We start from the raw sequence: 12801 nt of genomic DNA, 5'->3' as shown, positions 1-12801 counted from the left end.
CAAAAGTCACTTTGAATAAGTTTCACTACTAATGCAAGAAGATGCATGAATATTTTGTCTGATAAATAAGAGAGAATTAATCATAGTATATCAAATGAATTTAAAAAAGCATAAGAGAAAGAATACTTCCTTTTTCTTCCTTTTCCTTTTCCTTTTTCCTTTCCTTTTACTTACTAAACAACAAACCTGTTGAACTTGTTTAACTTGTTAAACCTGACATAACTATGCGACTTATATGTTACTGAGTCAGCAGCATAATTTAAACTTTCCAGATACCATTGTCATAATTGTGTTGTACGACACACATTAAGACAGATTTAGATTCAGTCATACATTTGCGGGAAGATCTTGACTTCGGGAAAGACTGATATGACTGAATGCTCACTTGAAAGAAAACTGTAGTGTGCAGTTGTGCTCAGTTGAATTTTTTTTTCGTCTTGGAGGAGCAACCCCTAAAAATGAGACAATTTCATTACTTTGTAAATGGTATGGTATAATCTTTTTTATAACAGCTAGAACAATATCTTTGTTAATCAATTACTGCAGAGAGTAATGCATACTTTCTTACTGATCTATGGTGGCCCTGAAGGTCAAAACGCAACAACATTTCAGAAAACACAAAGACATTCAGATTACGGAAAGGGTTGGGCAGTACTTATGTGTAATTTGGAGGGAACATGTATTAATGTGCTGCAGGCAGCTGACTAATACCACTCATCAGTACCAGGAACACATATTCACAGTCCACAGCTTGTGGATAGTGAGTGTTGAAGTATTTGTTGCTTTCTCTGATTAACAATAACATGCAATTAATGTATCCAATGTCCAAAAATACCAGCACCAGAGGACTATGAACACATGAACCTGTCGTGTCACTGGTCCGATCTGGAAATGATCCAGAGATAATCCATGATGGAGTGATTTAGTAGTAATTTATGAAAGAAATCTCTGCACATCTGAGTAGTGGCAGGTGTGTAGGAGGAAAGTGCAATCAAAAAGTGAATAAAGCTCCCCTGTGTGGGTAGGTCAGCATTGACAATCATCATTAATGCTGCCATTGTCTGAAAAATCTGCTGTTTCCAATGTCTTTTATCATTACTTATGTCTAATCTTTGCTTTTCTGGATTGGTTTACCTTTCAGGAGAAAACTACTCTTTGGTTAAACTGCTCATATGCATAGATACATTCAACCCTTTTCATTCAGAAGCAGATACTGCTTCAGTGCTGTGAAAAGTAACAACATTTACTAAAGTACTGTACTTAAGTTCATCTTTTAGTAGTAGTATTTCCATTTTATACTACCTTATACTTCAACTCCACCACTTTCATTAATCAGCTCATGACCCCACACATTTATCTGGAGACCCTTTGGAGGTATCTGACCCTAAGGTTAGAACCACTAGACTAAGTTAGCTAACTGTATATAAAGTTATTCAAACCACCTCCAACAGCTACAACAGTAACATGCTGCTTATACACTGGTTCAGTATTAATAATCTAATGATAACATATATCAGTTAGAGGGACCAAACTAAACTTTAAGTACATTTTGCTAATACTCATCTACTTTTACTTAAGTAGGATTTTTTATGGATAACTGTCACTTGTAATATATCTTAACATTCCTATTTTAGTACTTTTACTTAAGTAAAGGATCTGAAAACTTCTTCCACCCCTGCTGCCTCATTTGAAAGGATTACAAGTCATAAATGTTGCCAACCACTGATATAAAGGCAGGGCCACTGCCAGGAAGTACTGAGGTCATGAGTCCAAATTCCCAACAGAAACCCGACTCCTGCGAGAAATGTTTTAGCCAAAAAGAACTGAACTTTTGCCAGAAAAAGTGTAATTCAAACATGCTTCATGAAAGAAATATCAGTATCAGCCCAAGTAATTTGTGTACTTGTAGAATAAAAACTCAAGTTGTTGAAATTGCCTCATTCCCGGAAGCAATACGGACATAACCTTGGTGTCCTCAGTAGGCCTTTTATACACATTCTGATTTGTTATAGTCATAAAAGCGGAGGTTGATTGCTCCATTCTGCTCAGGTGTCCCGGTGTGACAGTGAGCCAGCACACACAGCACTATGACCCTGAAACTGAACGGTTAGATGGATTTCAGCCAGCATTCATTTTATTGTTTATACCTTTATTGCTTTTCTTACTGTGACACGTCAAGATGTCCTCTGTGAAAAAGGCCCAAAATGGCCACAAACTGTTGAGTTCACTGCACCTGCTTTTAACAAGGAAGCAACTGTGGTCGAAATAGAATCAGTATGAATAAGTAACAATGTTATAGTATTTCCACAGATGGCCTTAATCAGATGGTGAAAGTGGTAGATCATCTCATAAGTTTAGAAGAATTAAATGGTACAAATAATTAATTTTTACAAAACTTACATTTTGTAATTATTTTTCTAATATAGCCTTTTTTTCATAGATTTTGTACCTGATTGAGAAGCTCCATTAACCACAAATTCAGAATAAAACTGCACAGTGATGCTTAAAAACTTAAAATACTGGAATGGACATTCATACTGTCATGTTATAAAATTAATGGAATTCAATTACTATTATATATAATTTTTCTATTCACAACAGAACAACTATATCTTTGTGTTCTTCACCTGATTACAGCTGGTGTTTAAAGCAATAGCACAGAACATTCAGAAGAGTAAAGAAAACATGATAATTATAAATTCAGGACATATATCAGTATATGTATCACTTTATTACATGTTGGGTCTCTGTAAATTAAAGAGTAAAATCTAGACCTGCTCTATGTGAAAAGTGCTCTGGGATCATGTCTACATAATCAGATTGACTTGACTTGTATTTAAAAAGCTGTGTGTTATGTTGAATAACTGCTTTTAAGATAGTGCCACACACTGGGCATTACACAAAATACAGTATTATGTGTCAATAGGAGTGATGAGCCAAATATCCATATCCAGCAATATAAAACATTATAACAGCATGTCGGCTTAAAGAGCGTTAAACGCTGAGATCCAATATGAGCTGCCAGGTGTTGACAGGATGAAAACCAAATGAGCTCTTATTGAACTTTTCCTTAACAGTTACTGCCTTACTGGTATGTCTGTTAGGATACAGCCAACAGTTAGTGTCCTGTGCCCCATTTTTGCCGAAATAGGATTGAACTCTATAGGATGCAGTGAAGGCAGACTACACACATATAAAGAACAAACTTTGTTCTACTTACTGACTTTTACAAATCTTGATATAAATAAGCACATACAGTTTTGCAACCAATCAATTACTGTAGACAGGTGTGTGTCTTTCTAAATCATGTCTGATCAGTGTATTGTTACAGGTGACTCCGATGGTTCATGGATACAAATAGCAAAGGATCTGAACACTTATGTAATTAAAAGAGTTCTATTTGATTCTATTTTATTACCTTTGCAAAAAGTAGGATAGGAAGAAAGAACAATTTACACACAATGTTTTACATTCTTAAAAAATTATTACTCAAGAAAAAACATGTAGAAAACAGACTATCAAGAAAAAATTACTGTACTGATAAAACATTCGCTGTCACAAATTCTGTACAATGTGGTTTATAAAATGGAGAATCATTTACAGCAGATACCAATTTTGATACTTAAATCTTTCTTATTTTTAATCTTTTGTGTTCTGCAGTCTCACAGAGCTCAAACAAGAAAACAAAAACTCCCCTGACAGTAAATTCCTCTCAACAGAACTTGTCTACATGATCCCCAGTTCTTTAGTGACCCAGTCCTCTTCCCAGAACTGTTCCTTCATCATTTCATGTCCATGAAACGGATGTCCATGATAAGCAGAGTGTGTCTGGGCAGTGGTCTGGGTGCTGGGGACAACACCTTCATCACCTGTGCTTGTGTGTCCACATTAGTCACCACAATGAAGCCGCACACAGGACTCTCCACGATACCCTTTCTAGCACCTTCCTCTCCGTCCTCCGCACTGCTGACGCTCAACACGTGATAAGTGAGGTCTCTCCCTGGTGTCACAGGCACCAGCTTCAGCTGTGTGTCATCCTGAGACATTCCCAGGGGTAGGCACGAGTCAGGGATGGATGGTGCCCCAATCTTGTAGATGCGGACATCAGAGAAACGCACTTCGTAGGAGAAAGGGTAGAACGACAATCCACGGAAGCCATAGAAGTACTCCCTGATCTTTTCATCCCGAGTGTCCCGTCTGCATTCTTTGGAACGCTCCACTACACCCCCAGACTTGGGTAAGAGCACAACCCGAACAAAGTGAGGGAGGTCTCTTTTGAGTTCATTGTAGAGCCTTTCATGGTCCAGCACCAGCACCACATCCACCTCAAAGGCAGACGCACAGTGGACAAGAGCCTGGTATCCAGAGCCCTTCACCCAGCCGCAGGTATTAATGATACAGCCACCCACGCTGGCTTTCCTGTTCACCTCACAGCGCTGGGAAAACACCTCGGCTAGGCATGATGTAAGCTACACATCAAGAGAAGGGAAGAGTTGGAGTAGGCAGAAAAAAACAAAAATCTCATCACCAGGCAGGATAAATTCTTTTTAGCTTCATAAAGTTGTTATTTAAATTGTTAAAGTTGTTATTCTTCTCTCACCTTATTGTAAAGTTTGATGTTGGTCCCTGGTGTAGTTGAGCCAAAGTGGTAGACCAAAGGAGCCTGGACTGAGAAACCCTCCTCCACATCTGCTGGACGCTCAATACACAGTGCCGACACTGTCCCCGGTACAGACACCTGAAGGTACAGGACCTTACATTTAATATCGTTTGAGATTTCATTAAGTACCTTGAGAGTACAGTTTGGCTAGGATAGAAGCACTGCAATTATGTTATGTATGAATATATTGAGCTTAAAAGGTATAACAATGACATGAATAACTACTCTGTGTGGAACTCAGCACTTGGCTATCACCTCAAAGTGTTTTTAACACTTTCATTCTAATAACAAATATCCAAAGTAAGGTCACTGTTGTGCAGAAAATGTTTGTCTACCAACAATCATGGCAACGGCTTCAAAGCATGCCTGTTAAATAATGCCATTAAAAACAGGATGAACTCAAAATATGTATTTTGAAATGTATTGTAGGTATGACTGACAGAAACAAACATTTATGACTTTACTTGTAATTGTGCAAACTTGACCAAGAAGGGAAGAAAATTGTCTGTTCTACGAATCAGATCCTGTGAATGCTGTGTTCTGAATTCAAGATAATTATGTCTTCATGGTGCAACAGTTACAATATAAGCCTGTTTCTTTTCAGCATGGATCCATATTTATTGTCTCACCCCACTCTGTCCAACATCCAGTTCCACCAGGGTGGGCCTCCTGCCCACTCTCACTGCATAGCTCAGAAGGAGTCGGCATACGGTCGACTTCCCCACATCTGTAGGTCCCACCACCATCACCTAAGAGAAGATTAGTCATTCAATATCAATTCAAAAAATGTATTTACTGGACTCTGACACTTAGAAGTGCAGCTGAAAAGAGCAGTTCTTTGTTTTTGACTACTCATTCATACAGAGACATTCAAACCTACCCTCGGCCCCCTCTCATTGTCACGTTCTGCCTGTTTTCGCATCTGTTCCAGGGCAGCGTGTGTGTTCAGGTAGAGCAGCATGGGAGTATCCTTGGACACATATGACACCTGTAATAATGGCGAGAAGCTGGTTATTTGAGCATCATCAAATATCTAACACGGAAAGCCACAAAATGTGAGCTGAATCACCAGTCATACACTTGTATAGACCCTCCTGCAGGTGCTCACCTCTGGCTTCCCATAGAGATTCACACTGCAGCCTTGCCAGGTGAAAACGGCGATCTTAGAGCCTGGCCCAAATGTGTACTTCTTGTTGCGGTTCAGCTCTGAGCCAAACACCTCAGCCATACCCGAGAGGAGCTCCAGCTCAAGTTGTTCTGCAGCCTCCCCTGACTCCACCTCAAACCGAAGTTCAGTCTCCTTCTCCAGATCAAACCTATTGCTGACTTTTCCAGGTACTGGAGCATCCTCGCTTGGCTTTTCTACAACCTCTGTGGCCATGACTGAAATGATAAAGACTGTGTTCAAACAAGATAGCAATAGCAGCATTTTGAAAAAAAGTTTAGATCCATATACAGCGTTATAAAACCAACATCTCAAAATACTATTCACTGACTTTATACGATATCAGTATCAACAAATACTAGTCAAAAACTGAGCCGGTGTTAAAACTTAATCAAACCAGAGCTGAAACTATTTAACGCTGATTTAACGGGACCAAGGTTCATTTAAACAGTTAAAACCAGTTATGCTAATTCATAACCAGAGCACGTTTATAATCTGAGTTCAAATCTCCTCCAGTGTAAGGCACATTTCAGATTATTTCTGATCGACAATAAGAATATTTCATAGCTAGAAGACGAACTGAACAGCTAGCTGTCTGATGCTAAGTTTTAATAGCATTACTAATTTCAGTAGTAAAAGGCTAAGCGACGACCTACAATCTCTCCACATGTCAATAAACTACTCCCAAAGCGTCTGACGACTCCCTCACTCTCTCCATTGGTTACTTAAATATGTATACTTACGAGCTAATTTGAGTCTTTATTGTTGCATTAAAATAACTTCCCTCACTCCTGGGGAACCTCTGCTGTCTGAGTCGCGTGGAGATGAGGTCACGTCCTTAGCAACCACAGCTTAGCAACCACCTGATCTTAGCTGGAGCTAAAATTGGTTATCAATTTTACCATTTATTATATTAATCAAAGTGGGTTTGAAAACACCTAAAAAAAACAACAACAATTTGACCACATAAGCTAAACATAAATACACATCTCTTATCTTTCAGTGGAGTACTTAAAAAAAAGGATTCTATGTTTGAGATATTTGAACTTATTTTAAATTTTTATATTGCTCCAATCTAAAACCGAAAAAACATTATTGCATGTTGTGGCTCTGCTCTAAAAAACTAAAGCTATACAAAAATACTGCTTATGTTAAGCTAGAAAACACAAACCAAGAGGCACAAAATAATTAGGAAAACAAGAAAAACTTTATTTACCAGACACAAATATAAAAAGGACAATAAACCATTCAGAAATGGAGGTAAAAAACACAGCAAGACTATATTTGAAGAATGTGTTGGTACAGAGATGATCCACCAGGTGTCACCATGTATCCAGAAGATATGAGCCAATGGAGCTGGGATCATCAGAGGAGAGACATCCAGTTTGATCACCCCTCATCATTTTGCATCCATCGGTCACATCTCCTGAATGCTCAGCTGTACGAAAGACAAGAAATGTTCTGTTAACTCTACTGAATCAACAACTGTTATCAGAGCACTTAGCTACACTTAAAAGGACGGGTTCACTGTTTTTCAAGTCTCAAACAACTTAAAACAAACATCGCTCAGGAGTCTCAAATGAACACTGAAACATGTTTTTTCGCTGTAATCATTTCTCCTGTTCATAATGAGCATTAGAAGATCCCTTCATATAATACAGTTACTATTTAAGTGTCGGGGGTCTAAATCCACAAGCCTCCTTCTTTGCAAAATAGGATTTAAAAGTTAATTTGAAGCTTCAGCTGTCCAAATAGACTGTAGATTTTGTCCCCAGGGGATCTTTTAATAGCCAGTACAAACAGGAGGAATGATTACAGTGCGGAAAACCTGACTGATTGTTTTAAGACACATTTGAAAATGGTGAGCCTATCCTCTCAGAGGTGCAATGTGTAGGATTTGGTAGCATCTAGTGGTGAGGTTGCAGACTGCACTCGACCTAAAACTATTCTGAATCCAAAGAATAAAAATGATTGCACTTTAATTACTTGAAAATGGATTCCACCCATATGCATTACATAGGATTCATGCAAGCTGTCAATTTGAGACTACTATGATCTGTATTTACTGTTGATTTCATCTTATTGAAGCTTCCAGACTAGAACTCCAGAATATTTCCACTGAAAGTACCGAAACTAGTCCACTGGTTGAAGGTAGGCAGTCTGTTTTAAGCTCAACTAATGAACAGTAATAAGCCCCTCGGCCTGATGACTCACACAGGAATCAAAAGGACATTCAAGTCAGGACACATGGCTCTGGAGAAAAATACACTGAGGAGACAGTAAATCCACCTTCATCTGCCAACAGATTATTTGAGGAAATGCTGGTAAAAAACAAAAACAAATAAACAATGAATAAATGTGTTCTTGTGAGTCCAGCTATGACAAATAATGCAAGAACCTCAAACTTCTTGGACAATGACTTTCAACAGGAGCTTAGCTCAATAGTCCATGTTCGGTTCCCACATTTGAGGAAACTCTGAAAGCTTCCTTATAGTTAAATAATGTACTGTTAAGTGTCAAGTCTCATTTGACATTATTTTTTGTATTTGTTGCAGCTAATAAATTATTTACTGTGATATTATTTTCCAAATGTTTAAATGACAAACCTTCACCGTGCATCTACTCCGCCTTCAGAGCCTCCTGCAGAGCAGCAACTACAACATCAGGTTGAGGGAACTTCAGTCTAGCAGGCGGACCCTTCTTTATTCCAGTCCACAGAGACGTTTCTGTCGACATGAGGCATCAAAAAGACTGTTGTGTTATTTGTGGGAACAAGATACAAAATAAACAGTAATACTTCTGTTCAAAACATTTCTGAAGGACTAACTAAAATCAACCAATTTCAAGACGGCTGACTCTGATGTTCCAATAAGTACTACTGTATATGGTATGGTAACTATATGCACCAACCTCTTAACTTATAGCAATATAATCATCATACGTAGACCCAAGGGATACATTACACCAAATTGGACAAGGGGCTGTGCTCATTCAGAGTACAAACTTTAAACTCTCTGGTGGTTTTTCTGTACTCCTGGTAAACATTAGCCTCCTGTTGACTGTTGGAGCTCTGTTTAATGTGGCAGATCAAAGCTCAAAGGTGCTTTAATGGCCAAGTAGTCAGAGACATACAAGGAATTTACTTTGGTAGTTGCATAATAGTTCCATAACGAAACACCATACCATAGATGAAACATTTACTCAAGTCAAAGTTTTTGTCAGATTTTACTCCCTAAGTTAACACATGGGACTTCCAGCTGACGTGAACATTTTTCAACATGAAAATAAAATAAAACTCTCTGGTATGGTTGAAAAAATGTGTTCAGCTTTGTGGTTGTGGTGATTTGAATTCAATACACTAATTTAAGAATGAACACAATAATATAATATCTGAAATATCAGCTCAAAAAATGAAGGTCTTAAAACTAAATTTACACATGGGGCACCTCTTCAAGATCGAGTTTAGCTTGACATATTCATAGGACTCATGGGACAAATTCACACACTGTATAACCCACAGTCCTGGAAACAGTTTTAAACTCAAGACAGAAAACAAGGAAAACTGTTTAAAGCGATGCCTGTCATGTTTCTGAGTAACTGGTGTTTTGGGTAAAGGAAATTATTTGGTGGTAAAATGTTTCAATGCTTTCAACACGTCACACATTTCCTTTAACCTCCAACACCATTCATTTCAAAAGATGAATATATCATATCCTCAAAAAGTAAAGCTAATTTGGTAGCATGAGGAGGAAGCAGTATTAATTTCTGTAATGTTTAATAGTAGACTCAAATGGCTCAAAGATGTCCAGAACAGAAGTAGCAACATTCAGCTCAGAATGATGGTCTTCCTTTGGGGACGCCAAATGGTTGAGGTATTTTTGGATTTCCACTTTCTCACCTTTGCCTCCATCCAGCAGGGTGATCTCGAAGCTCTTCTTGCGGGGTTTCTCAGGGTTGAGGACCACAGTCAGTCTGGGGCATGCAGCCAGGAGTGCAGATTTCACCTCCTCGGCATTACGCCCATACACTCGTCAGCTCTTGCTGCCAGAAAGAACAGATTGACCATTAGGTTGGACATCTGTGTAAGACTGCTGCTGCATATGATAAAGTAACAAATTATATATAATTCTGATACTAGTATAACTTGAACACACCTTTGAGATACTTGTACTTGATGTGAGAATTTTAATTTATACTTCACTACATTTAAGATGGAAATGCTGTCTATACATTTTTTGTCAGCCGTAGTTAAGGACTATGGGCGGAAATCAACTATAATAACATCAAAAAGCACTTTAGAACTACAGATATGCAGCATAGACTTTATGAGCTTCAAGCTCTGATGTTGGAGAAGAAATATCAGCTCATAGAAAAAGGTTTACACTGTCTATACATCATTAAGTGCTGCTGCTACTTTAACAAGCTGTTTTACTTATTTACTGCCTAATGTTCAGGATACTTGTGCAGTAGAGCAAAACCCCTGGCAAGTTTAGCAGGTACACTACACGAATTGAAAGAGTAAATGTTTTGATCAATTATCAATTACCTGTTATTCAGTGAATATATGTGGTTTTAGGGGCTGTTTGTCAGATTAAAAATCTATTTCAAATGCCAGCTTTGGCTCTGACTCTTTCATGACCAAATATTGGGTTAACACGACTTAAAAATACTTAATTTGATCAACAATTAGCTGTTAATTAATAGCAACTGTGTGGAAAAAGAATGATGATTTATAAATCGGCCCTCCACGTGTACATTTTGTTTACACTTTAATCAAAATACAAACTCCAGTAATAATACATAAATAAAGGAGGCCTTAATGCGTAATTGACAATAATTGATTGATTTTGATACTTGATATTTAATGTGCATTCTGAATGTAGGACTTGTAATGAAGTATTTTTACATTGAGGTACACAAATAAAGAGTACTGATCATGGATTAACCTCACCAGTGTTCAATAACCACTCTTTGGCCGTCCTCCCCTTCTCCTCTCTCCTCCTTCTCCTCCACCTGCACAGCTGGTTTCTCCTCCTCTAGCGGAGCCTCCGCTTTGCGTTTCGTCCCTCGGCGACCTGAACAACACGTTAGTTTTTTTCATCACACAGGTTTCAAAACAGCTATATTTAAGGAAATGTTGGAGTAACGTATACATTGAAAGAAGCACAACTACTACACACTGACCTGCTTTGGACGCCATAATTACTGCTGCAAAACTTGGCGCGCTGCTCCTTCCTTCTTCTTCTTCTTACAGGTGCATTTACCGCCACCTAGTGGACTGGAGTGGGTCAGAGCAGAACTATAAAAAAACAACAATAAAAAAAACTAGTTGGAGTAGGCAGAGAAAACCAAAAATCTCATTACCAGGCAGAATAAATCTTTTTAGCTTCATAAAGTTGTTATTAAAGTTGTTATTCTTCTCTCACCTTATTGTAAAGTTTGATGTTGGTCCCTGGTGTAGTTGAGCCAAAGTGGTAGACCAAAGGAGCCTGGACTGAGAAACCCTCCTCCACATCTGCTGGACGCTCAATACACAGTGCCGACACTGTCCCCGGTACAGACACCTGAAGGTACAGGACCTTACATTTAATATCGTTTGAGATTTCATTAAGCACCTTGAGAGTACAGTTTGGCTAGGATAGAAGCACTGCAATTATGTTATGTATGAATATATTGAGCTTAAAGGTATAACAATGACATGAATAACTACTTTGTGTGGAACTCAGCACTTGGCTATCACCTCAAAGCGTTTTTTAACACTTTCATTCCAATAACAAATATCCAAAGTAAGGTCACTGTTGTGCAGAAAATGTTTGTCTACCAACAATCATGGCAACAGCTTCAAAGCATGCCTGTTAAATAATGCCATTAAAAACAGGATGAACTCAAAATATGTATTTTGAAATGTATTGTAGGTATGACTGACAGAAACAAACATTTATGACTTTGCTTGTAATTGTGCAAACTTGACCAAGAAGGGAAGAAAATTGTCTGTTCTACAAATCAGATCCTGTGAATGCTGTGTTCTGAATTCAAGATAATTATGTCTTCATGGTGCAACAGTTACAATATAAGCCTGTTTCTTTTCAGCATGGGTCCATATTTATTGTCTCACCCCACTCTGTCCAACATCAAGTTCCACCAGGGTGGGCCTCCTGCCCACTCTCACTGCATAGCTCAGAAGAAGTCGGCATACGGTCGACTTCCCCACATCTGTAGGTCCCACCACCATCACCTAAGAGAAGATTAGTCATTCAATATCAATTCAAAAAATGTACGAAGTTCAGTCTCCTTCTCCAGATCAAACCTATTGCTCACTTTTCCAGGTACTGGAGCATCCTCGCTTGGCTTTTCTACAACCTCTGTGGCCATGACTGAAATGATAAAGACTGTGTTTAAACAAGATAGCAATAGCAGCATTTTTGAAAAAAAAAGGTTAGATCCATATACAGCGTTATAAAACCAACATCTCAAAATATTATTCACTGACTTTATACGATATCAGTATCAACAAATACTAGTCAAAAACTGAGCCCGTGTTAAAACTTAATCAAACCAGAGCTGAAACTATTTAACGCTGATTTAACGGGACCAAGGTTCATTTACACAGTTAAAACCAGTTATGCTAATTCATAACCAGAGCACGTTTATAATCTATTATGAGTTCAAATATCCTCCAGTGTAAGGCACATTTCAGATTATTTCTGATCGACAATAAGAATATTTCATAGCTAGAAGACGAACTGAACAGCTAGCTTTAACAGTTAGCTGTCTGATGCTAAGTTTTAATAGCATTACTAATTTCAGTAGTAAAAGGCTAAGCGACGACCTACAATCTCTCCACATGTCAATAAACTACTCCCAAAGCGTCTGACGACTCTCTCACTCTCTCCATTGGTTACTTAAATATGTATACTTACGAGCTAATTTGAGTCTTTATTGTTGCATTAAAATAACTTCCCTCACTCCTGGGGAA

The 12801-nt window shown here is 38.2% G+C and overlaps 2 protein-coding genes across 2 annotated transcripts; both read right to left on the bottom strand.

Moving 5' to 3' along the window:
- Window positions 1-3453: 3453 nt before the first annotated feature.
- Window positions 3454-6644, bottom strand: clp1 (cleavage factor polyribonucleotide kinase subunit 1). The gene is made up of 6 exons (XM_053324250.1): window positions 6569-6644; window positions 5769-6043; window positions 5541-5648; window positions 5290-5409; window positions 4601-4738; window positions 3454-4469 (listed from the first exon to the last, which is right to left on the bottom strand). Exons 2-6 carry the CDS (start codon window positions 6039-6041, stop codon window positions 3783-3785), a joined length of 1326 nt encoding a protein of 441 aa, XP_053180225.1. The 5' UTR covers window positions 6042-6043; window positions 6569-6644; the 3' UTR covers window positions 3454-3782.
- A 369-nt stretch (window positions 6645-7013) lies between these two features.
- LOC128363292 (selenoprotein H-like) lies at window positions 7014-11360 on the bottom strand. The gene is made up of 6 exons (XM_053324251.1): window positions 11252-11360; window positions 11010-11124; window positions 10777-10900; window positions 9724-9866; window positions 8432-8551; window positions 7014-7263 (listed from the first exon to the last, which is right to left on the bottom strand). The coding sequence occupies exons 2-5, from the start codon at window positions 11023-11025 to the stop codon at window positions 8445-8447; spliced, it is 390 nt and encodes a 129-aa protein (XP_053180226.1). The 5' UTR covers window positions 11026-11124; window positions 11252-11360; the 3' UTR covers window positions 7014-7263; window positions 8432-8444.
- Between the last annotated feature and the right edge of the window lie 1441 nt (window positions 11361-12801).

The sequence above is a fragment of the Scomber japonicus genome, chromosome 8 (genome assembly GCF_027409825.1).
Source record: "Scomber japonicus isolate fScoJap1 chromosome 8, fScoJap1.pri, whole genome shotgun sequence".
NCBI classification, from domain to species: Eukaryota; Metazoa; Chordata; class Actinopteri; order Scombriformes; family Scombridae; genus Scomber; species Scomber japonicus.
The sequence above is the reverse complement of the archived record's forward strand: the minus strand, read 5'-3'. Positions and strand labels throughout refer to the sequence as shown.

Bases quoted from the DNA above. Each gene is read 5' to 3' on its own strand.
- clp1 (XM_053324250.1), bottom strand. From the start codon at position 6,041: ATGGCCACAGAGGTTGTAGAAAAGCCAAGCGAGGATGCTCCAGTACCT. The intron at 5,410-5,540 runs GTAGGTTTGAAT...ATCTTCTCTTAG, and splicing joins ACAATGAGAGGGGGCCGAGG to GTGATGGTGGTGGGACCTAC. The intron at 4,470-4,600 runs GTGAGAGAAGAA...CTTGATGTGTAG, and splicing joins ACATCAAACTTTACAATAAG to CTTACATCATGCCTAGCCGA.